Source organism: Onychostoma macrolepis, chromosome 14, assembly GCF_012432095.1.
Source record: "Onychostoma macrolepis isolate SWU-2019 chromosome 14, ASM1243209v1, whole genome shotgun sequence".
In the NCBI taxonomy this organism is placed as follows: domain Eukaryota; kingdom Metazoa; phylum Chordata; class Actinopteri; order Cypriniformes; family Cyprinidae; genus Onychostoma; species Onychostoma macrolepis.
Window position 1 is genome coordinate 16,277,325 of NC_081168.1, and position 24,170 is coordinate 16,301,494.

At 35.5% G+C, this 24,170-nt stretch overlaps 1 protein-coding gene across 3 annotated transcripts in view; it reads right to left on the reverse strand.

Annotated features, from left to right (window-relative positions):
* The window catches only part of fstl5 (follistatin-like 5), a 124,457-nt gene extending 108,582 nt beyond the window's left edge, over positions 1 to 15,875 (reverse strand). For 2 of the 3 annotated variants that reach the window (XM_058798066.1, XM_058798065.1), the window contains exon 1: positions 15,623 to 15,875. In XM_058798066.1, the coding sequence (XP_058654049.1) occupies positions 15,623 to 15,645 (23 nt within the window). In that variant the 5' untranslated portion in view covers positions 15,646 to 15,875. The remainder of the gene's footprint in view (positions 1 to 15,622) is intronic. The other variant, XM_058798067.1, reaches the window with a different exon arrangement.
* Between the last annotated feature and the right edge of the window lie 8,295 nt (positions 15,876 to 24,170).

The following is a 24,170-nucleotide window of genomic DNA, read 5'->3' on the forward strand; positions in this document are numbered from 1 at the left end:
TAAAAAAGTAGCAAAATAGAAAAAAATATTACAATAAAATAAAATAAAACAAGGGTTATAATACTGTGTTGACAACACTGGCATTGCAGACATTTCTAGTCTTTGTAGTTACAATTTATGCTAACTGTACTTAATTCTTGGTCATCCAAAACATATTGACTATACCAGATTATCAAGAAGTGAGTGGCTCAACAACTACAAAAATGTATTATTTATGTATGTATGTATGTATTTATTAATTAATCAATTAATTAATTAATTAATTAATTATTATTATTATTATTATTATTATTATTATTATTATTATTATTACAGAATAAAAAAACAAAAACAAAAAAAAATGTCTTGTCCAGAATTCAAAGTGAACCAGATAGTACGCATCCCACACAATTTTCAATCACATTTCCATCAGGGGAATGTAGAAAGACACAAATGTCAACTCTTTGTCAACCTCTCTTCCTCTGTAAAGAAGGCACAAAATCTCCATTTCCTTAGGGGGCTAAAACATCTGGCCTACATCTTGACCAACAACATCACTGTCACCTCTGGCAGGAAGGTCCTTCTGCAGGTGGTGACCACATATGTCCTGTTGGCTATTCAGCATTTATATGCATCCAATCGCCTGACAATGATGTACATCTACACCAAGCCGTGTACATTTAGAAAAGTGGGCAGCAGTATTTGCACCAATTTGTTCCTCTCCTGTGTGGGAAAAAGCTCTGACTAATTGAACTGTGAATTGTGACTAAAACATGCAGGGCTGCAAAACATGCATAAATATTTGGATTACACACTGAAAAAAAGATAGTGTAGACACAAGTTCAAGAAATACAGAACAGACCTATTTCATTGTTTGCTTAAAACTGTGCAGCCGTCCCAAAGGTCTGGTTACTGAGTTTCATGGCTGGCAGCTACAACAATAACACAACATTCTATTACCACTTAGTGTACATACAGCTGTTTACTTTAGGGAAGAAGAAGAAAAAAATGTGTTGGGATTATGTGTGCAAATCAAAATGGTCTTTTCAAAATCCAACTAAACTGACCATGGGTGAATTTTAACATTCATCATGAAACAAGGCATACACATAGAAAAAAGCCTGTCTTTTTCAAAAGTTACTTTGTTTGTTTACTTTCTCTGGCTGTTTTTATTCTCTAGTGTGTTATGCTCATATCTATGTTACTTTTGGACCTAATTATGATCTGCGATTTAAGAGAAAGCTAAAACTGTTCTTTTTTCATTAGAAATTGACTGAATTGGCATCCTTTTACTAGCTTTTTTAGCAAATCAGTTAGCTGGCGAATATCATGCTATCTAATTAATAGTCATGAGTCATTCACCTTATTAATATTCATAATTGTTCCTACACCCCTGGAAGCTGCTATATTATGTTCTCAGCAAATTGTAACAGTGAAACACTGCACTTTCTTTGTATAGGAGCACAACCTAGATCTTTCAGCAATCTTGCTCCCTCCCGTGTCTCATCCTGAGGATTTGAGATGCAACTGTTTACACCATGTCGAGAGAAGTGACAGTGACTGTTAAAGTCTGGAAATGGTCCACTAACTAAACCCTGTGAAATCTCGCCTATATTTTGCAGTCTGTCAAACCATTGGGCTGTGGGCAGTGAAAGATGTTGGCCATTTGTGTCAACGTGACTTTTCTGTCACAGTGTGAACTGTCAGAAGAACTTCTAATTATACTGGACTGTATAAAGTGGCCTGTGTTGGAAAAAAAAGACTGACAGAATTTGCCTGCAATATTGTTAAACCTCATGAGTGTCCTAAAGGTCATGCAAAATATCTCTCTCCAGCTTTGTTTCAATATCATTAAACTTCTGTCAGTGTTTAAATGTCACCTCACACAATGAAATCCTGCAAACCCTCATCCACCACTAAGCATTTCTGGTTTATATTTTATATAACTGCTGATTCAATTCAAGGGAAACTTTCATCTGTGCAACACAAAAGAAGATATTTTGGAATTCAGAGTGGTATATTGAACCATACTGATTTTACTTGCATTGTCAAAAACAAATTTTCATAATATCTTATTATTTTTTGTTCCACAGTAGAAAAAAAAAAGGTTTTGAACAACATGAGGTTGAGAAGCTTTGGCCTTTTTAAAATCTGTAATGTGGTATACTTTAAGACAAAATCCATAAAAACTCATGCAATGTTATGAAATACTCTTTATATTTGAATTATTTTGGATACGACTTTAGACTATGAATGAGTCAAAAATGACCAGGGATCTTTTACTTCAGCCCTCCAGGTGAGCTGGGAGATTCAGATGTGTTTATAAACATCTGTAATTCTCATAAAACCACTCCTATAAAGTATTTTCTTTATAGAAGTTGTAAAGCTATTCAAATTTGACACGTTTTACAACAGAATTTTTTTGGCAACAGTAATATATTAATTTGTGCCACAAGTGCAAATCAAAACATGCAAATTCAAAACAAGAGTGAGTCTGATGACAATTTTTTATTTGACATTTTTTATTAAATTAATTAATATTTTAAAATATATTAAAACACAAAACAGTTATTTTACTTTTATTTTAATTGTATTTTTTGATTAAATAAATGCAGCTTTGGTGAGCATAAGAGACTTTAAAAACTCTTAAGGAGTCTGACCCCAAACTTTTGAACGGTAGAGCCATCTATGGAAAACAGGATGTCTCTATTTATACAGATGAACAGGCAAGAGCCAAGAAACAACACCAATAAACACATTCAGTGATTTATTTTCTTCAAGCAGCCTCAAGTGTTTTAAAAAAAGTAATTTTCTATACTAAGCCAGAATGGAAATGTACTATAAAAGTGCCCTTTTTAAAAACATCAGAAACACAAGCAATAATGCAAATGACAAGCAGATGCCCAGTTTCTGATGCTACTTCACTCCTAACCAGAGAACACAGAACAACAACAGCAAACACATACATACAGAAACCACTAGTAAAGTTAACAAAATTAACATTTTGATTTCATTTTTTATTTCCACTGTATTTGCTGGATAAATAAAATGCTAAAACAGGTGCATTTAGTACTGTATAGAAAGCTACAAATGATCTATTTTGTGCCACATGATCAGGATCCACATAAGATCAGAAAAGGAAGTAGCTAAATACACTTGTATTTTGACCAGAATAAATAGAAAGCTAAATGCCAAGTTCTTTTATGAAACTCTAGATGGTGCAGGCTGATGGGTTCCTAACGTACCTGAATATATTCACAGTGTTAAATGACATGGCACATGCTGATTGGTTCACATTGCATACGCAGCCAATGAGCTTACTGCTTTACATTTAAATGGCTTGAGGATTTTTCAGCGCACTTTTTAGAGTTCATCTGAAACCCTTCACCTTCCCCAGCTCCACCTGTATCGATCCGCCATGGGTTATTTAGGCCTATATGCTATTTGTGCAGCAGCATTATGTCTTAAATACACACAGTGCCATATGCATTGGCTGTAGCAATTTCCTGTATTTGCTTGCAGCAGCAGCAATAATCTACAACTACATCAATAACTAACAGCAGCAGCATCCGCAGCAGAGCAGATCTATTCCGTCAAGACCAAATACATTAACATTGTCATATCTATTACCATGCTAAAATCTTCAGAGAGTTGTCATGATAAAAATGTACATGTGACACTTTACGGCTATATTAAGCTAACACTGTTTATAGCTTGCAGTATGTTGCGTTTAAGTTCTCCTGTTAATTTCCAGCTTAATGGTTCATTATCAAATGTTTCTGAAACTTGCGAAACAAGGCAGCATCACATGTCTCTCTGTTGCTGTCTAAATTATACATCAGTCTTTACATTGCTTTGTTTGTATTTATTTTTTGCTTTTTTCCCCCCAAAAATAGCTGAATCTGTGAGCGCAAAACATTTTAAGAGTTTTGCTACATTTTTAAGTTGTATTGAAAATTCCTTAAGCCTGTCATTCTCTATTTTTAATATTCCATCTGTTCATTCTGTTTCTGTGCAACATCTCTTGCAGCTACAATAATCAATATAACAGTCCTCAGTAAGAGTAATGAAGTGCAAATTGAAATGGCTTAAGGCTTTTTTCCCCCAGTTTATTTCAAGACACTAACAAAGAGATAGTATCTATACCAATATATTACATATTTTGCTTGTGATGATCACATCACTATTGTTGCAAAAACAGCCAACCTCACATGCAGAGGTCATCATGTGACCAGATAAACATCACATGACCAGGGTTTAGGCAGACGGGTCAACCACGTGCTGCTTCTTTAACCAGATTAGTGTGAGGAGAGTAAGCTTTATCCAGCCCGGGGTACATAGACGATAAATATCCTTGATTCATTACACCTAAAGTTCTGCTAGAAACTGATGATAAACGCACGCTGGCAGGAGCACACAATCACAGATGAGAAAAGAGATCAGGACTTGTGTAAACACTGCTCTGTTCATGTGTACCAGGTGCCATTATTTATTGCTGCTCATCATTTTCATGAACATGTTATCTTTTTATTCAGATATCTCGCCCAATGCAGCACTGTAATCACAAAAGTGTGATTTGCTGCCTGCTTTGAACACAGTGCTGCACCGCATATCCCCTAGTAAGTCCTTTGTGTATTAAAGAAATGTCACTGATAAAGAAATGCCAAAAGTGGAGAATGTGTAACTGTGTGTGTGGGTGTGCATGCATGTATCTGTGTGTCACATTTTGTTATATAAAAATGTAGTGTGCTACATTTTTTGTGCTTTGTTTACTTATACAAAAAAATAACATTTTGCATCTGAAAAAATCAATTAAAAGATATCTTAAATCAGTGGATTTGCCCAGATTTTACATTAGATATCAAGTGGTGACCCAACGCATTACCAAAATGCTTTAAAATGCTTTAAAAATGTATATATATATATATATATATATATATATATATATATATATATATCTTATATATAAGTCTTTTAAAACTGGACAATGAAACCACTACTCTCTCTCTCTATAGAGTAGTGGTTTTCATTGTCCAGTTTTAAAATATTTATGATTTCATTTAATTTAATTTCATATTATTACTTCAGTTTTATTGATTTTAATTTATTCTTTGCATTTACCATTGTTTTTTCAATGAGAAACACTATTTTAAATCATGCGCATGTACTGTATAATGTAAACATTAAAAAAAAAAAAAAGGAACAACATGTGTGAAAAAAACAGAATGACTTGTGATTTGTGTGCATCTGTCATTGTAGGTAAAACAACAACAACAACAACAAAAAAACAAGTAGAACATTTTCAAGCCTGAACTTGAACTATAATTTGATGTTACTTTTCCTGTTTCCTTTCTTGTTCAGCTCAAAAGGGTCTAACAGTGAACAGAGACACGAACACTTAAATCCCTCCAGTTTTGCGTGGAAATTGAGCTCAGAGCTAAATCACTCTTTAGAGGTAATCTTTCTCAAAATCCAGCACAGGCGTACATATCCAGGAGGATAAACAAGTTTCAAATCAAATTCAGAATTGAGGCGATTGAGCCACTATCCTCAGCAGAAGACTTGGCTGTGTTATCACAACTGTGCTACATTGCTGAAGGCAGATAAAGTACAAGGGCTCACATCTCATCTCTATTTCTCTTGATAAAACCATTTTGTCCCTTTTGGAGTCAATGTTCAGCTGGACTAAAAGCAGATTAATGTGCAAACATACTTATGAGCATTCTGGAATAACTCCCATAGGGGTTCTCCCACCTTGAATGACTCACTTTCCAGTCTCCCCACCCACTAACATGAGTTCTCTGAGCATGCTGGGTAATATGCTAATCAGCCTAGGTTGTAAGACAGTCCCCTGAGAAGAGCATAAGGATTTCTCTAAACGGTTCTGTTCTCTTTTTTGAGCATGTGTGGTCTTGCTCTTTGAAATCTAATAAGATGAGAGGCGTAACAACAGGGCCAAACAGTCATAAAGTAGTCATGCCTGAGGGAGACCCTCTTGCTTCGCGCTGCCCCTGAAGCGCTGTATCCTCTGACTGAGACCATCCCCAAAAACATCCATCTTAACCTACATTTAACTAAATTCACTTGAAGGGTGTAGCTTTATGGGAACAATAAGCCCGTTTCCACCGCATGTACTTTCCCCAGGAACTAGGGACTTTGGGCTGGTGCTCGGTGTGTTTCCACCACGGGAACCAGGATCTAAATACAGTTCAGGGTAAAAATTCAGGGTAAAAACTCGGCTAGTCCTTCTGACATTTGCCACGTGCTCTGATGTATTTGTAGTGGTTAAACATGAGATATAATTTGTTTGGGGTAAATATAACGGGCAGTCTTTGGTCTCATGAATATATTATTTGTTCCAGGTCATATAGTTTTGGCTGAGCACAAAGTTATGTTTCATAACTTTATACATTTATATATATATATATATATATATATATATATATATATATATATATATACTGTATATATATATATATATATATATATACACACATATATGTGACCCTGGACCACAAAACCAGTCTTAAGGGTCAATTTTTCGAAATTGAGATTTACAAATAATCTGAAAGCTGAATAAATAAGCGTTCCATTGATGTATGGTTTGTTAGGATCGGACAATATTTGGCCGAGATACAACTGTTTGAAAATCTGGAATCTGAGGGTGCAAAAAAATCTAAATATTGAGAAAATCGCCTTTAAAGTTGTCCAAATTAAATTCTTAGCAAATCATATTACTAAGTTATAAGTTTTTATACATTTACGGTAAGAAGTTTACAAAATATCTTCATGGAACACGATCTTTACTTAATATCTTAATGATTTTTGGCATAAAATAAAAATTAGTCATTTTGACCCATACAATATAATTTTGGCTGTTGCTACAAATATACCCCAGCGACTTAAGACTGGTTTTGTGGTCCAGGGTCACATATAGAACTACACATCTGTGGCTGTTAATAGCCTATGTTTAAATGAAAACAAAAAAAGAGGCAGTGGTGACGTAATCAAGTACGCTGCTGTTCCATTTGCAGAAATACTGGACTGGTGTCGTCCCATCCCCGGGAGTTCACACTCCTGAGTCGAACATGCAAAGACCGAACCACCAAGGATGTGAATCCGACCTCTGTGTACTTGGTATTGAGAAACGGCCCTGGACTGGGAGGAGCAGTCACACGCAGTCCTACATCACCAGACAATTTGCCTAATCTTCACAGTACTTTAGACCACAATGGAAACATAGACAGCAACAGGTCTGGGGAAAAGAATTGTTCCAGGTAATTTTGGTGTAAAAGCGGCTAATGAGACCTTAAAGTTATAGCTCACCCCAAATTAAAATTATGTCATATTTTACTCACTCTCATATCGTTTCAAATCTGTATTACTTTCTTCCATGGCACACAAAATATGATATTTTTAAGAATGAACTACACTTTTTTCCATGCAATTACATCTAATACATTTTCTAAAAGCACAAAATCACTATAAAATTACTTCTATTGTAAGTCTATTGTATATTATAAAATGCACTGTAAAACACAGATTTTTCATAGTTAAATAATAATAAAACAAAGATTAAATTTCATGTTTAATTCCATATGTTACTTAAAGTTTTTTTGCCATTGTGAAATTTAAAAGCAATTTTCTGAATGCATATTTTAGTGTAGCTTTGTGCGACAAACAGACCTTCAAACTGAATTTAAACTGTTGATAATGTTTCTAATGTTGATAGTGTTAAAACGACGGCGTTTTAGTGCCACGTTAAACAATTAAAAGATCTAAGATTACGAGATTAAAGTCGTAATATTTCAAGAATTTCGAGAATAAAGTAAAAATGATGAGAAAACAGTCAAAATGTTTCGAGAATAAAGTCAAAGTTAAAGTTAAAGTTATATGTTTGTATTTCACTATAAAACTGACAGAATTTGAAAGCTGAGACTTATATAGTACAATATAGGCTATACTCAAAATATTATGGGCCAGTTTTACTAAACAGGGCAAATTAGAGGGAGCGCGCAATTCCAAAACATCACCGATGGGAGGAGAAATTTCTGCGGGTGATTTACTAACAATGCGCAAAGTAAAGAACACAGACGCAACATCTCATTTACATATTGACCAACACAATATACCAAGCGCCGCGCAAATTACGCTCTCTGTTCTCTGTGGTGCCTTCTCCTAGCAGCAATAATTGCAGCCATTTCTAGTGCAAAATAGTTTAAGACATGCTTTTTTGGGCGTTAAATAATGGCGCAAATGCCTGTAATTTGACGAGCGCAAACATTAGTAAAACACGTTGCGTGATTCATTTGAATACTCTCCTCCCATAACTTTTGTATTTGAAAGGGAAACTCCAAGAAATGCATATTCAATAAGGTCATGTGCAAAAATAACTGCGTCCACTCCCTTTCAGCGCTAATTCATCACTACACATCTTTAGTAAAACCTGACAGTACAATTTTAACGCCAAAAGACGGTTTGCGCTGGCACAAGCTGTTAGTAAAACTGGCCCTATAACTTTCATTTAAGTCTCGTAATTTTGATTGTATTCTCAAAATATTTTGATTTTATTCTCAAAACATTTCGGCTTTATTCTCGTAATTTCGCTAAAGAACCATTTTTTCCCTTAGTTTGAAGAACATTTTACTAATCCAAATAACCTTTTTTTCCACTACAAAGAACCTTTTGTGGAATGGAATGGATGTCAAAGGCTTTTCATGAAACCACAGATGCCAATAAATAACCACAAACGGATCACTGATTCAATCAGTTCTTGAGAACCGAATCAGTCAAAGTTTTTTTTTGTTAAACATCTGTATTCCATGGTAACCCTTGTGCAATTAATAGTGCATTTTAAAGTTATTTATTTTACTCATAGTCTGAGTGAGTGTCATAAAAAAATCATGATCTGCAAAGAAGCATCCCCAGCTTCTTGTTTAGTTTGTCATGGCGTTGTTGCTTAGCATTTTTCCCTGGGTAATCTGGACTCATTGAATGCGATGCACACATGCAAGCCTAGCAGCCAGCAGAGGTGAGATTAGAGCAGAGAGTCAGGGCGCAGCGTTACGTTATGCAACAGATACACTGCTTTCTAGAGCTGTACCTGTGTTTTTCGGGACAGATGCTACGATGTGAAACTGGCACCTGCATCCATTAAAAATGCGGCACTCAGGAAGGCAGCTGAGGCTGCCATACTGAGGCTCTGCGTATCCCACAACACACACATAAACACAGTGAGAAACACACACAAACACATAAAGGCAGTCAAAAAGAACACGACCTCATTGGCCAGAGTTTAAAAACCAGTCCCCCTTCACAAAGACTGCTCTTTTGTCTGTGTGCAGACATGCTCCAGAGCTCACACCTAGAGCAATGTGGGCACAAACACACACACACTTCATCAGCAGGATCAGACAGCCAGCCCACCAATCTGGGAACAAGCCTGAGAACAAGCTGAAAATATCCTCACATTTCCCTATGTGAGTTCAAATCGCTTTTCCAAGCTTGGCTTTGTTCTTTAATCTATTCAACTTCAAAACGTCGGTTGTACAATCTAATTAATTCCTTTCAAGCCCAAAGCCAGATCCAGTATGTAGTGAATACACCCTGTCAAATACATATCTGCCCTATCAAGCGCAAATCAAGTCACCCAAACATATTTTCTATATTTAGCAGATACGAGTTGATTAGATATGGGTTGTTGCCCTAAGTGAGTTTACATAGACCGTGCATAAATGCAATAATAGATCTGACAATGTAAAAGGACAACAGATTTAAGCCTGATTTTTCAGCTGAGAGCCACAAATAAAATAAAAATAACAGACATTAATGTACATAAAATACATTTTTTACAACAAATAAAATAAATTTTATTAAAAGCATATTAATTTATAAAGCATATTAAAATTATTTCTGAAGGATCATGTGGCACTGAAGACTGGACTAATGGCATATATATATATATATATATATATATATATATATATTAGGGATGTAACGGTATTATCAATATCATGGAATCGCGATAACAAAACTGTCTTGATATCATCGTGGTCACATGACGATATGAAACGATAGATCTTCTGGGCAAAAAGTGTAGTTTTTAAAATATTTAAACTTCTTACTCTAATATAAAATGTCTTTAAAGTTGTGTTTTGGCTATTATGCTTTGACACAGTATCTGTTAAATGAAATCACAACATGGCTTATCCCTTCATCAAGTTTTATTTCGCTGCTCGTTTCAAAGCGAAGCGCACACTTCCTCTTAAGTTTACGACTTAAGTTTTCTTAGTTAAGAACATGGGTTGGAGTTCTTAATTTTGAACTCTCAAAGTGCATCAGATAAGAATAGTTTAAAGGGTTACTCCACCCCAAAATGAAAATTTTGTCATTAATCACTTACCCCATGTCGTTCCAAACCCGTAAAAGCTTCCTTTGTATTCGGAAAACAATTTAAGATATTTTAGATGAAAACTGGGAGGCTTGTGACTGTTCCATTGACTGCCAAATAAATAACACTGTCAAGGCCCAGAAAAATATTAAAGACATCATCAAAATAGTCTATCTGCCATCAGTGGTTCAATCTGAATTGATGAGAATACTTTTTGTATTCATAGAAAACAAAAATAACGACTTTATTCAACAATTTGTCTCCTCCGCTTCACCGTGGCGCCATTTTGGAGAATATCCGCTGGACGCAAACTGTGTACACTGTTCTGTGTCAGCCGCACCACACGGATACGTCTTCTACGTTTATTTACATTTTGATTTGAGTGAAAACATTCTGTGTTCCGAAGACGGACAAAGTTTTTTACGGTTTGGAACAACATGGGGGTAAGTGATTAATGACAAAATTTTCGTTTTGGGGTGGAGTAACCCTTTAATAACCCTTTTTAATTTTTTCCCAAGTGTATATATATATATGTATTAGTGCTGTCAAATGATTAATCGTGATTAATCTCATCCAAAAAAAAGGTTTTTGTTTACATAATATATGTATGTTTACTGTGTATATTTATTATGTATATATAAATACACACACATACAGTATATATTTTGAAAATATTTACATGTATATACATTTATATATTTATATTCTTATATATGTAATATATACACATAACATATTTTTCTTAAATATATACATGCATGTGTTTGCATTTATATATGTATATGTGTGTATATATGTATATGTGTGTATAAATTGTACGAGTGAGGTCGTAGGAATTAGCCACCTCGTAAAATATGTACGAATTGGTTGTGAGATGACATTGAGATAAAGCAGAACTGTTTGTCTCTGAGCAACATACAGTGGCATTTAATTTCTTAATCTACATCTTGAACGAATTAGGTGAACCATTTGGCGCGTTGAAACATTGGCCATAGGCGCGTTGGATTGGAAGCGGCGCTGCACAGATCGATCGGTGTATGACATCAAAGTACCGCAAGAGCGATTCAAAAGCATAAGAAGCCATCTGCTCTCTATGCTTTTTTTTTTCTTTTTCTTTTTCTTTTTTTTTTGTGTGAGGAAGGTTGTCATGGAATAATCAAGGACTTAATTTATAAATAAATAAATTTGACTCCCTTAATTCATTTTAGGGTTGAAGGCTAACCAACATTAATGGTGAACTAATAGTGATGAGCTATTAAACTGGGTTCCATAACTCCATAAATCCAAACTTGCCAGAAATAGCACAAAGTTGCTAAACCCAAAAGTTCAGGCTGGCTGATTAATACAGAGAGCAAGTCAGAAAGGCCTTTTGTGTGCCAGGTCTATGAGATAGCTCTATGTCCGCTGACCAGTGAACTGTGTTATTCGCTGGTCACGGAGGATTGCACTGACCTGTCCAATCTGTGAGCAGTGTCAGGATTCATTAGTGCAACAGTAGGACTCACTCAGGTCTGTGATGAACATATCTATGGACAGGGGAATCCACCGACACAAGGAATAAAGTTTGCTCGCACATCCATCTCAGCGGCATTATGTGAAAATAATGCTGGGTTCTTATTTGAAACTGTATCTCGGGGTGATGCTATTCACATCGAGGCTGCAAAGGCAAGGCAGTTGTTTGAGGAGATTAATTATTGAAAGCAATTAGAGTGTTTGTATTGCCCCTCTTCATTTTTTTGTATCGTGTGAGTGCAGTGCCTTTCAGCGCAGTAAACAACTGCAAATCTCAGACTACTATTAGGCGCACACAATAGCAATTCTATGAGTTGTGATGAAGGCGGAAAATGAGAAAAGCATAAAGACAATAATGGTGATCATGATGATGATGATGATGAAGATGCAGCTGTGGCTGACAATGTAGCTGATGATGAAGGGGATAGTGATGATCGAAATGAAAAATGTGTTTGATTTCAAAGCAAAAGAAATGATTAATGCTTCATATAATGATCAATTACTGGCAAGGCTTTTAAAGAGATTCACCCAGAAATAAAAATCCTGTCATCATTCACGCACCCTCATGGTGGAACACAAAGAAAGTATTTTAAAGGAAAAGACATTTGACTTTCATTGTATGGACAAAGAAAGGCACTATAAATCTTCCTACACATAAGAAGTCATCAGGTTTGGATTGGCATGAGGGTGAATTTAAGAGTTTTAGAGTAATATTTCATCCAAAAATGAAAATTTGCTCAAAATGTATCTCTCAGTCCAATCTCACCATCAGGTCATTCAAGATGTAGATGAGTTTGTTTCTTCATCAGAACAGATTTGGATCAATTTTGCATTACGTCAGCAATGGATCCTCTGCAGTGAATGGGTGCCGTCAGAATAAGAGTCTAAACAGCTGATGAAAACATCACAATAATCCACAAATAATCCACACTACTCCAGTCCAGCAATTAACGTCTTGTCAAGCGAATGTGTGGATTATTGTGATGTTTTTATCAACTGCTTGGATACTCATTCTGAATGCACCCATTCACTGCAGAGGATCCATTGGTGAGTAAATTATATAATTTCTAAATTTCTCCAAATCTGTTTCAATGAAGAAACAAACTCATTTAGATCTTGGATGGCCTGAGAGAGAGAACATTTTCACCAAATTTTAAATTTTTCCTTTAATATCTATATAAAAAAGAAAGAAAATATGATCACTTTAAGTAGTTTTGCATCTTACATGCTAAGCCGCGCTTATGCATATGGTGCCTTCATTTATTTCCACTCTGAGGTGTTTTTCTCACATCAGTGCACACCACAGCATTACAGCAGCTCCTCCACCTGCTGCTGAAAAATTTACAATAATTGGGTGAAACTCTAAAAGTGGAGAGTTGAAGAAAAGAGACAGGTTGAGGTCTTGCTACTGAAAGAAAAAGGATAATGCGGTTTCCTTTAGAGCATTATAGGAAGATCCATTGCCAAAAATGTGCTTACAGTACATTTCCCCTTTTACTCTATGTAAATTGATATATTTCTGTTGAGTGTTCTTTTCCAAATCTTTCTAGCTAGGTCTCTTACAGATTTTTTTTTTTTTTTTGGAGTGCCATTTGCTCTGGAGGCATATTTAACAGCCTATTCAAAGCTTTTTAATGTGTGTTTGTCAGATCTGAGGCTTTACTTTTGTGTCTATATGTGTGAGAATGCATGTTTGCCTGTCTCTGTGTGTGGGAGAAGCAATTGTTTGTTGTTCCTCTCACTTTTTGCACTGTATGAGTTCCCCGTAGAGTCTTTGCCTTCAATAAATCCTTTGCTGCTGAGCACTATGGAAAAAACTTCCAGTATTGCACCTATACTCATTTGATGTAGAATTTGATGTGCATCAGATTCACTTGAGCAGAAAAGCATGGAAGCTCATACAGTAGCTGACCCTCACTGAGTTCTCATACATTAACTATGAGCCTCATCAGTCATACGCTGAGCAGGTGGTACGATGCACTTCCACCCACCTTTCTGTGCTTTTACTCTTTTCTGTATGTGTTTTTTTTTTTTTTTTATCTGAACTTTCACTTTTGTTCATTTCGAGTCTCATATACCTTTTGTTACAGAGTCAAGTGTATACAAAGCACTGGCTCCAAACAGCTTACAAAAGCAGATTCTATGTCAATGCTTGGCTGTGAATTCAAGGAATATATTTCCTTGCAAAGCTAAACTAACAGGCAATAACAAAACAGGAGAGCTTGAGAATGCGAGTAAACTGTGAAAGCTTGGCTTCAAATCTCATAAAAAACAAAGCACCAACTACAATACTGTCTCATGAGGTCTTGTTGTCTAATCTTGCTGTAATAAACCTAATACAATAGAAATGCTGGAAATATGCTGGAATAATGCCTACAGCCTATCAAACAGAAACTGGGAAGAAGACAAGTACTATTGATCGATGGCCACACACACAAAATGAAGTTTAGATTTGGAAACAGGCATTTTCAAGAATAAATCTGTAAAATGGCAGCCCTTGTGAACATGGTGGGAAAAGTCTTATAGCGATGCACACATCTTTTATAAACTATTCAGACCCATGGACATCACATTCTAGTGTTTTTTAAAATAGTTTTTGTTATCTGTTGCCACCTTAATCATAAATTATTATTATATAGTATGCTTCTAAATCAATCTGAACAACAATCTGTATCTTCAATGATTCTGCATTAAATAATTAATGAAAAGTTTCCTGAAATACCTTAAAGTGCATAAATACAATTATCTGGATGTGCTGACTGCAATGGCCATTAGAAACTATTAAAAAAAAAAAAAAAAAATCATATACCGATTTATTAGTAGAAATATAGCACGGTCATATATGAAACAGCCTGCACGGGTTAAAGCGTTGGAGCTGTTCACATAGGAGGCGTTCTTGTATTCAGGATTCTCTATTTTCTGACAGCCACTTCATGCACACATATGTTAAAAAGCAGTCTTTGTTGTAACTTGGCAGCGGGGTGCGATTCAACGATCAGTTAAACTACTTAAACGCGTCTTTTGCATTGCCTCGCGCTCCTTCATCTGTTTTTGAACGCAAGAACACGTCCTATGTGAACGGCGCCGTATAATTGCACTACAGACACCAATTTGTCGCCCGTCTCCAGCCAGCCACGTCAATTACCAGAGATCGCCATATACACACCAGCCAGATTGAATCTGGACGAGGAAAACAGGAGTAGCTATAATCCCCGCGCGCGCACGGTGTCACTCAAGGATTTGCGTGCCAAGAAAAACAACTTGCTAAGTACCCTGCGGCTAAATTAAACGGCCACGAGCTTTACCCAGGGTCCAGTACGTTTGCTAAACGTTTACTTTGTTCATTCGAGGAATATCGCAGCACCGTTTGAGGCAACATTACATCGGATCGACCGATGACTGAACTTGTCCCCGGTACGGCGGATGGGAAAAGCTCGTCTAACTTCATCACCCTCCATCAAGCACGGCTACTGGGCTTCAGTCAGTTGCGCAAGCTACGCTGAATGTCACTGCACAAAATGCTAAATTATTCACACTCTTCAACGAAAGTGCTTTCCACCTTGCCTCTCCATTTAGGCTAATCCATATGAAAAACTGCACATCAGAACAAAAGCCAGCACAGATAATATAGTGAACGCGTTTAAATCACACCGAAATGCATCCGTGCTGGCTCCACGGACCTGAGGTTTGATCTTAAATCACATCAGGCTATGTAGTACATCATAGAGAAGAAAAACATACCTGTTTGTCCAACTACAACTCATCCAGACAGGTATTTCCGAGTGAGGTTTTTAAAATACGACAATTACCTTTGGAACAACACTGTTAACTGGTGCGAAGTAAATCCAATCCCGTTTTGGTTAAACTGTACAGCGTTCTCGGAGTTTGGGTATTCCCTCCAACTGTCGGTTGACGTGAAATCCTCGTTTCAGCACCCGTGGAGTGGACAGCTCCGCGGAAAGCGGCTTCACCTCGCGCTCCGGGTCTCAAGAGCCACACCAGCGCGAGCCTTTCACCTACTGGCTGCAACCCCGACCGGATTTGCATACAATATACAATCAGCCAATCAAAAGCTCCGGCGCAAACCCCGGCGAGTGGAAACAGCCAGCCGACTTGTCTGAGCTCATCCGTTTAAACGAATTGTCCTTGACAAAGATGAACAGAGTTTGTGTGCAGACTGTCCTGTCCTCTCCCATCCACGCGGTGCAGTGTTTGCGTGTTAGCGTGCAGGTTCATTTAGATTGTGGTCTGCAAATGAGAATCTTTACATATATGATCCATGTCAAGCACTAATTTGTGAACTACATGTAAAAAAAGGTAGGTTTAAGGTTAGAAAGGTATTATGGTAGGCATTTTGGGCATGCATGTTTTACAGTTCCTAACTGTATAAGTGTGTCATATAATGTGTTAATCTGTTTGAGCTATTAAAATTGGTATATTACTGTAAAATGCAGTAATAACAACAGATGGTACAATGAAAAAGTAACATACCTGACAATAAAATAATGATATAAACAAACTAAATAACATAGAATAAAGCAAAAATAGTGTGATAACAAATGACGTTCTGCCCAGAATTCTGGAAACATATACGTCTGAGGTGATTTATCATTATTAATTATTAAAAAAAAAAAAAAAAAGTTAACAATAAAGTAAAAATATACATTTTGCTTTGTTAAAGATATATATATATATATATATATATATATATATATATATATATATATATATATAATTTAATTTTATTAATTTATTATTATTAATTTATTTAAATATAATTTTTAAATGAAATCAGCATTAGAGCAGCTTCAGGACCAGGATTGAAAACCAATGATTTATAGTGTTGCTCAGCACCGTTTTCAATCAGGATTCCACCCATGTTCTGGAGGCGCATCTTCACATCTGCTCCGGGACCCTCATATCAGTCTCAAGTATCTGTCTGATTTCCACACTCCTCAGTTCATTCATGGTGCCAAAATTATGTGGCTCAGAGGGGCTTTGTCACGTGAAGACGACAGAAAACTCTGTCACTTAAGAAACATTTGACTTCACTGAGCAGATTGGTTTAGGGTGAAGTAAACATTGGGATTTATACAAGGCTTTAAAGGGATAGTTCACCCAAAAATGGAAATTCTGTCATTACTTACTCACCTTCATGTCGTTCATCTTCAGAAGACAAATTAAGATATTTTTGATGAAATCTGAGAGCTTTCTGACCCTGAGACTGCAACGGAACTACCATGTTCAAGGCCCAGAAAGGTAGTAAGGACATCATTAAAATAGTCCATGTGACATCGGTGGTTGTTCAACCTATAAGAATACTTTTTATGCGCAAAGAAAACAAAAATAACCCTTATGTTGTGTCCCGGTCATTTTGACCAGAGAGGATTCTCTTTTTCCTGAAATCGCATGGAAATAAAACTTACTGACTTTGTTCACACAGGGTATAGCAAGTTCCTAAAAAATGTAGATAATGTTTTAATTTTTTAAGATTTTTTCTCACTATGTTACACTTGTAATACTCAATGTCAAAAATGTCCACCCTGCCAAAAAATTGCTTGTAAATCTCACTATGCTATATTACCACCATATATTGGATTCAGACTTTTTATATGTTTTTTTATTTATTTATTTTTTAATTTGCACATGTTTGTATTTCTTTTCAGAATTGAATGAAATATAAAACCTGTGCTAACTGAAAAGATTTGGTGATAATGAAAGAATAATGAGAGATTTACAAGCAATTATTAAAAGCCCAGTCAATTTTTACCTGAGAACACATAATTAGGTAAAGTATTTTCAACACACTATATAAACATGAAATATTTTGCATTTAAACTAGTGCTGTCAATCGATTAAAAAATTTAATCGCGTTAATCACAGTCGTGGACTGTGATTAATCATGATTAATCACAAATTTAAAATACTAGGATTTACCTGTAAATATGTTGAAAAAGAAATGCATGACAAACTAGTTTAAGGAAACAGAACCTTTCACACTTCCGCCAAGTATGAGACATAATCCTTATTATTCTTTTATCATTATTCTTTTGTTTTTATTCAGACATTATCAGCCTTTATACTGGCAATACAACGTTTACCAAGCTACATGGCTTCAATCCCAGTATACATTTACCCAACTAATATCAAAAGTATTTCTAAATAAATACAACAAAACATTTATTGCAACCTTACGTGAAGTATTATGACAAAATGCATTATGAAGAAGAATTGGACCTGTTCTGCAGCTGCATTAGAGCTAATATTAGCATCATGCTTCATAAGACAATTTATGAGATTAATAATACACTTTTACTCAGAACTCACTTCAAACCACCATCGAGTGTTTGTAATAACTTCCTTTTACGATCACATGTGGAATTTGGTCATTTACTGTTGTTAAAATATGCTATTTATAGCCTTTTATATCACTGCACAAATTAGCATTTCAGATGTACACATTCAATCTCAAGAAAATCACATACAGATATATCCTATCGTAATCGTGTGTTTATTATCTTATATAATTTCTTATATTTATTTCTGCTGTGTAAAAGCCTTAACATGTATGCTCTGGCTGAAACTCACGTTGTTTGTGATGTTTACAACCGCCTCTCCATTCTTAAGTTGCCAGGTACACATTCCAAATATAATACACATAGTAAAAGGATCTATTTTAATTGTTATTTGTCTATATACACTTTGGGCGGTCGCAGTACATTATAAAAGTAGCCCAAAAAACCGCAACCCACGGCTCTGTAATTTTTCCCGGCGACTGTATTTTCAAAATCGCCCACTTGTGCCGCTGCCCTGGCAACACTGGTGCTGTACCCTCATCACACAATGATAGATAACCTTCCGCACTGTGATGATGGGAAGAAATTGGGGTCAAACCTTATCAAGCGATTAATTTGCGTTAAAAAAATATTAACACGTTAAAAATTTTTGATTAATCACATGCGTTAACGCGTTAATGTTGACACCCCTAATTTAAACATAACAATACTGGCAATCTTCTCTTTTTCTAAATTGCCATACTATCTCTGTAGTGCTATTAGACACAAAGCCACAAAAGCCTCAGTCGTCCCAGCTATTACACTACAGTGCACCATTCAGACTTCACAAACCTCCTGTTTGGTGCAGCCAGTTGACATGGAAAAAGTTATGATGTTTGTGACTGCACACTGGAGTAAATATCAGCCAGACGATGTATCCGGTTGGGCTCCAAAAGGAACTATAACTCACTGTAACGACACACCAGAGAAAGCCAGACAGTCAAAGCAACCTTACACAGACAATGAGAGTGGAATTCTGAGGGCAACTTGTCTGAAGGGTAGTGAGCCAAATATCTCAGCCGACTATTGGAAGAGAACCAAAAACAGCTTGCTGAGCGAGAGACGAAGAGCGAGAGAGCATCTCCATATAATTGTTTTCACTACAGACCCACTTAGCTGTCTAAAAACACCTACAGTAAAAATTACGGCGAGAGACCTACAAAGACAAGGCCCATATGGCTCAAGCTGATAGGCCGTGGAAATTGTACTCACACAATAAAGCTGATAAAAGCTCTCACAAAATCAGAGTGATGCAGACGGAGGGGGTGCAGTGGCTGGATTTAACCACCCACACTATGTAGGAAGCTAATTGCACGGTCTCGATCAGCAGCAGGACACCACTGAGTTTTACACACATACATGCACGGTGATTATTTGCTAACTTGTAATTTGTATCAGAACCCTTACTGGCATGTTGTTATGCAATAAAATACCAGCAAGGGAAAGGAAGATTTGAAAATGTGTCAAAATGATTTGAAAGTTTCTACCTTAGGATGCAAAATACAAATGCTGTACATGTTCTACAGTCAAAATACACATAAAATAAGATCATGTTTTTATCTCTATTTCCAGTATAACAAAGTAATTAAAAAAGAAAAGTGTAATTTTGTTTAAATAAATGTTTGGTTCACTAACAAAAAAAAAAAAAAAAAAACCGAAAGAAGATCTATCCAAAATCTAAAAACTGACTATAATTAACTAACATGTGAGAAATTTTATTTATCTGGCAACTTTTGCAAAATATTTAGCTATGATACTTGCAGGTGTGTCATTCGTGCATTCAGGTGTGTCCAAACTTACTGATAGAGAATGCATATGAAATGATCTTTAAAAACAGGGCAAAATCCTATAGCAAATATATCAACACTTTTACAAATATAAAACTTTTAGATTTTATTAAACAGAAAATATAAAACTGACAGTCACAAAAAAACAAACAAACAAATAAAACAAACAAACAAAAAAAACACATGATTAAGTGAATCAAGAAATTAAATATTATTATTATTATTAATAAAAAATAAAGAAATCCACCAAAGACAGCCAAAATTCCATGGGTAGGGTAATGGATCCATTTTCATCCCCTTTATGAACTCATACATAAATACAGTATTATATTTATTGAAAAAAAAAAAAAAAGCCTTCAGAAATTAAACTGTCATACTATAAGCATTAAGAATGCACTAAAATGAAAATTCTGGGCTGAAACCAAAATTCTGGATGCACTTGGCCAAAAAACGAAAAAAGAAACCAAAACCAAAAAATTATAATAATAATTATTTAAGCATATTATTACACACCGGTGATTCCTAGCCAGAGATGTTTGTTATTTTGTAGTATTCATTTTTAATATTAAAAATTTAATTTATTTTACAATAATCTTTAATATTAGAATGGTTTAAATATTACAATATTCATTCATTCATTCATTCATTCATTATTATTGTCAATTTGATCTCCTTTCATCTATACATATCCAGTGTTTAATTCAATTTTAAACCTATTCTGTTCTCAGCAGTGTGTATCTACGAAGCGATGCTTTTAATTACATCAGCCTGTGACTTTACAGGTTTGCCACTGTGCCCTCTCACCCAACCTGAGAAACATAACAGGTTTAACAGCAAGTGACATGATGTCACCTCTAGCCTAACCCTTCAGGGACAGTAAAGTCACCAAAGCAAAATAATTATCAAGAGACAGAACTGCAGTCAACAGCAGCAATTATGCAGGCGTAACCTGGGAGACAGGACAGGTAACGAGACCTGGAGGAGCACGGCGGGTTCAACTCTGACAAAAAAGAACAGTGAGAGCTGCGGGGCCGGAAGAAATCTCAGATGCAGGGTTCAGGACACACAATGTTCGGCTGACTCCATTTTATTTACATTTACGCATTAAGCAATGCAATAGAATCTTGATAGAAGGTAAAATATATTTACATAATAGTAACATGTAACTATACTAAAATATTTATAATATAAATACACTGCAAATAATTTATAAAGTTTCACTAAATCATTAAAAAAAAAAAAATCTGTAAAGTTTTAGATGTTGTCATTGTCTGCATTCACTGTAAAAAAGATTAGTACCAAAAAAGGGTTACTCTATACTGTATAATATTTACTGTAAAATCTGTAAGAACTAATTTCCTATTTCTTAAAAAAATTCCCTATTTTTTAATGTCAAATAGCTATAAAAATGTAATATAAAAACTTCTGTAGTGAAACACTATACTTATTTCCGTCCACATGCTCCACAGATCATTTATTTAATTTATGATTTAATACATGGTCTACAAACTGGCAAATGTCTCCACTTAAAAATTAATTTTCCTGACCGGATACTGAAAGTGTCATCTCTTTCACAACATCATAAAACACAACTTCATCTTCATCAGCAGAAATCCTCAGATCTGTTTATGTCTTGTTCCATGTCTTTACCATCCCACCCCACACCCACACGTCGTCCTCTTGTCTCATTTCTTGATCCACTGCCTTTGTTGTTTCTTTATTGCGTGGTTGTACACATCCAAGCCTCTTTGCTCCATCACTTCACTTATGCAGCTCTAATTTTTTTTAATTCACTGCCCCGTGTGAGCAGAACCCATCTGCACTGAAAAAACAAAACAAAAAATACTGAATAACAATACAAGCTTTAATCAGCTTCTACACCAGGGCAGGGGTTTCAATAGTTTGGATGCCATGGACCCCCAAATATGATGATTTCCTGGCAAGGGACCCATTTTCCTATAAAACCAACTATGTGAAATAGTATGCAAATAAATAAATAAATAAATACTCCTGTCTTCAGTGTCACATGGTCCTTCAGAAATCATTCTATGCTGATTTTCTGCTCAAGAAATATTTTTTAATATCAAATTTTCTTCTTATTATCAATATAAAAAACAGTTGCTTAAAAAAAAGTCCCCACAAGGTCAAAATTTACTGGTATTATTATCCTTGTGGGTACTTTTGGTTCCCATAAAATAGGGAAGACCAGGACCACACACTTTCGTCTTTCATCATTATCATCAGGGGTTGGTGATATGACCAAATTCTTATATTGTGATACGAGTAATTTTTTTTCACATTAACAGTATATATCACAATATAGTTATCTTTGCTTTAAATAAGGTATTAATGATATCAACATTTTTGATAACATAGAAATGTCATAATTCTTGTCACCAGTGTCAATATCACAAAAAAAAGCCTAAATAATAAAAAATAATAATAATTCAAAAGAATTAAAAACTAACTACAAGCAATAGGACAAAGAAGAACAGAAGAACAAATTAAAAAATAATAAAAATAGTACATACATTGTATAAAGTAATCAAATGTATAAAAACACTGCATATTTTTCACTGTTTAAATAAATCTATATGTCTTCTTATTAAAGTTACAAAAGTGATTTAGTCAAGAGCAGTGAGAGATTTTTTCTCTTTTGTTGTTTGATGAACATGAATAACAGACAGCAGGAATATTAGACTGCTGTCACTTTAAGAGCTGCCCGGATCCAATATACTGTTATACATGTGTTTTCTTTCTCAGCTGTTTGCTTTCATTTAAGACCTAAATTACTGTGTTTATGAGGATACTTGCAAAGACGGGCATTTTGACACATACAAGTGTGTGCATTTAATTGTTCAAGGCCTATAAAGTAGCAAAAATAACGTAACACTTCTGCGCTCTCTGAGCACCATCTCACTGACCGCACTCGCATATAGCGAAATTATTTCTCTTTCGCCGCTGATTGCATTTCAACAGCTTAAAATCACTTGTTTTAAACTGCAATACTTAAAAGCGCTTGCAAACTATACGTTTTTGTGACCACGTAGCACAGCAACGTCTTGAGCATTTCTACCAGTTAATTGTGTCTATCGGTATAGTGCCCACCCCTAATCATCATCATCATCGTCATCATCATCATCTTCCTCACCACTTTGTAGCCCCAGGAAAGTGTTCTATAGATTATAGCCATAAGTTAAAAATCCGTACATAATCCTGTTTAAGAGTGGCTGCTCAGAAGCTGACACACTTCAGAGAGAGAGAGCCAGGTCTAAAGCGCTCTCAGGCTCTACCGCAGGAGTTTCAGCATTCACAAGAAGGCCAGGCTCTAGCCATTAACACCCATAAGATAGTTACATCCCCTCGGCCCTCAGCAGTTTACTCATTCTACCCATGATTCCCTAGTGCTGGAATATTCAGAGCATGTTCGGTAGGTTCTGCTCTGTGCTTGCATCTCTAACTGCTGATAATAACGTACATCTAATAATGTACATCATTATACACACTGCATGTGCTGGGTTTAATTTACACTGAAGTCTAATTCAGCCACCGTTATATTGCTAGCTTCTTGAGTAATGAGCATGTGATGTGCATAAAATGAAATGTCTAACCGTTGCGAGCCATAGTCTGCAGAACAGGTGCAGATGAACTGCTTACTCTCACACGGCAATCACAGGTGCACTTGCTGGGATGCTGGGATCATTCAGAAGTCTGGAGTTAGAAATCACAGACAGATTATTTCATGTAGATTTAATGACTACCTGCTTGGTTATTTTTGCCCTTCCCAAAAAATATACAAGCATGACTGAAAAACAAATACTTTTGCAAATTTCTGTTATACAAACCATTTTGCCTTCAGAGTTTGTGTAATTTGTGTGGTCCTTTTGGTATTATGTACCACACAGCCTCATCAGTAGGCTTCATCTATTAATTGATCAACACCAATCCAGAAATGGGTTTCTTTTAACTCTTATTATACTGGATATCATTTAAAATGGCCATTTAACAACAACAATAAAGAGCAGTTTGAACTGATTTGCATTGTTGTGGAGAAGCTTAAAGAAATAGAGGTTATCTAGATCTTTATTAGATAAATAGATCTTAAAAAAAGTTACTTAATACGTAAAATCATAATGATTATTAAAATATTTAAACCATCCCAGTATT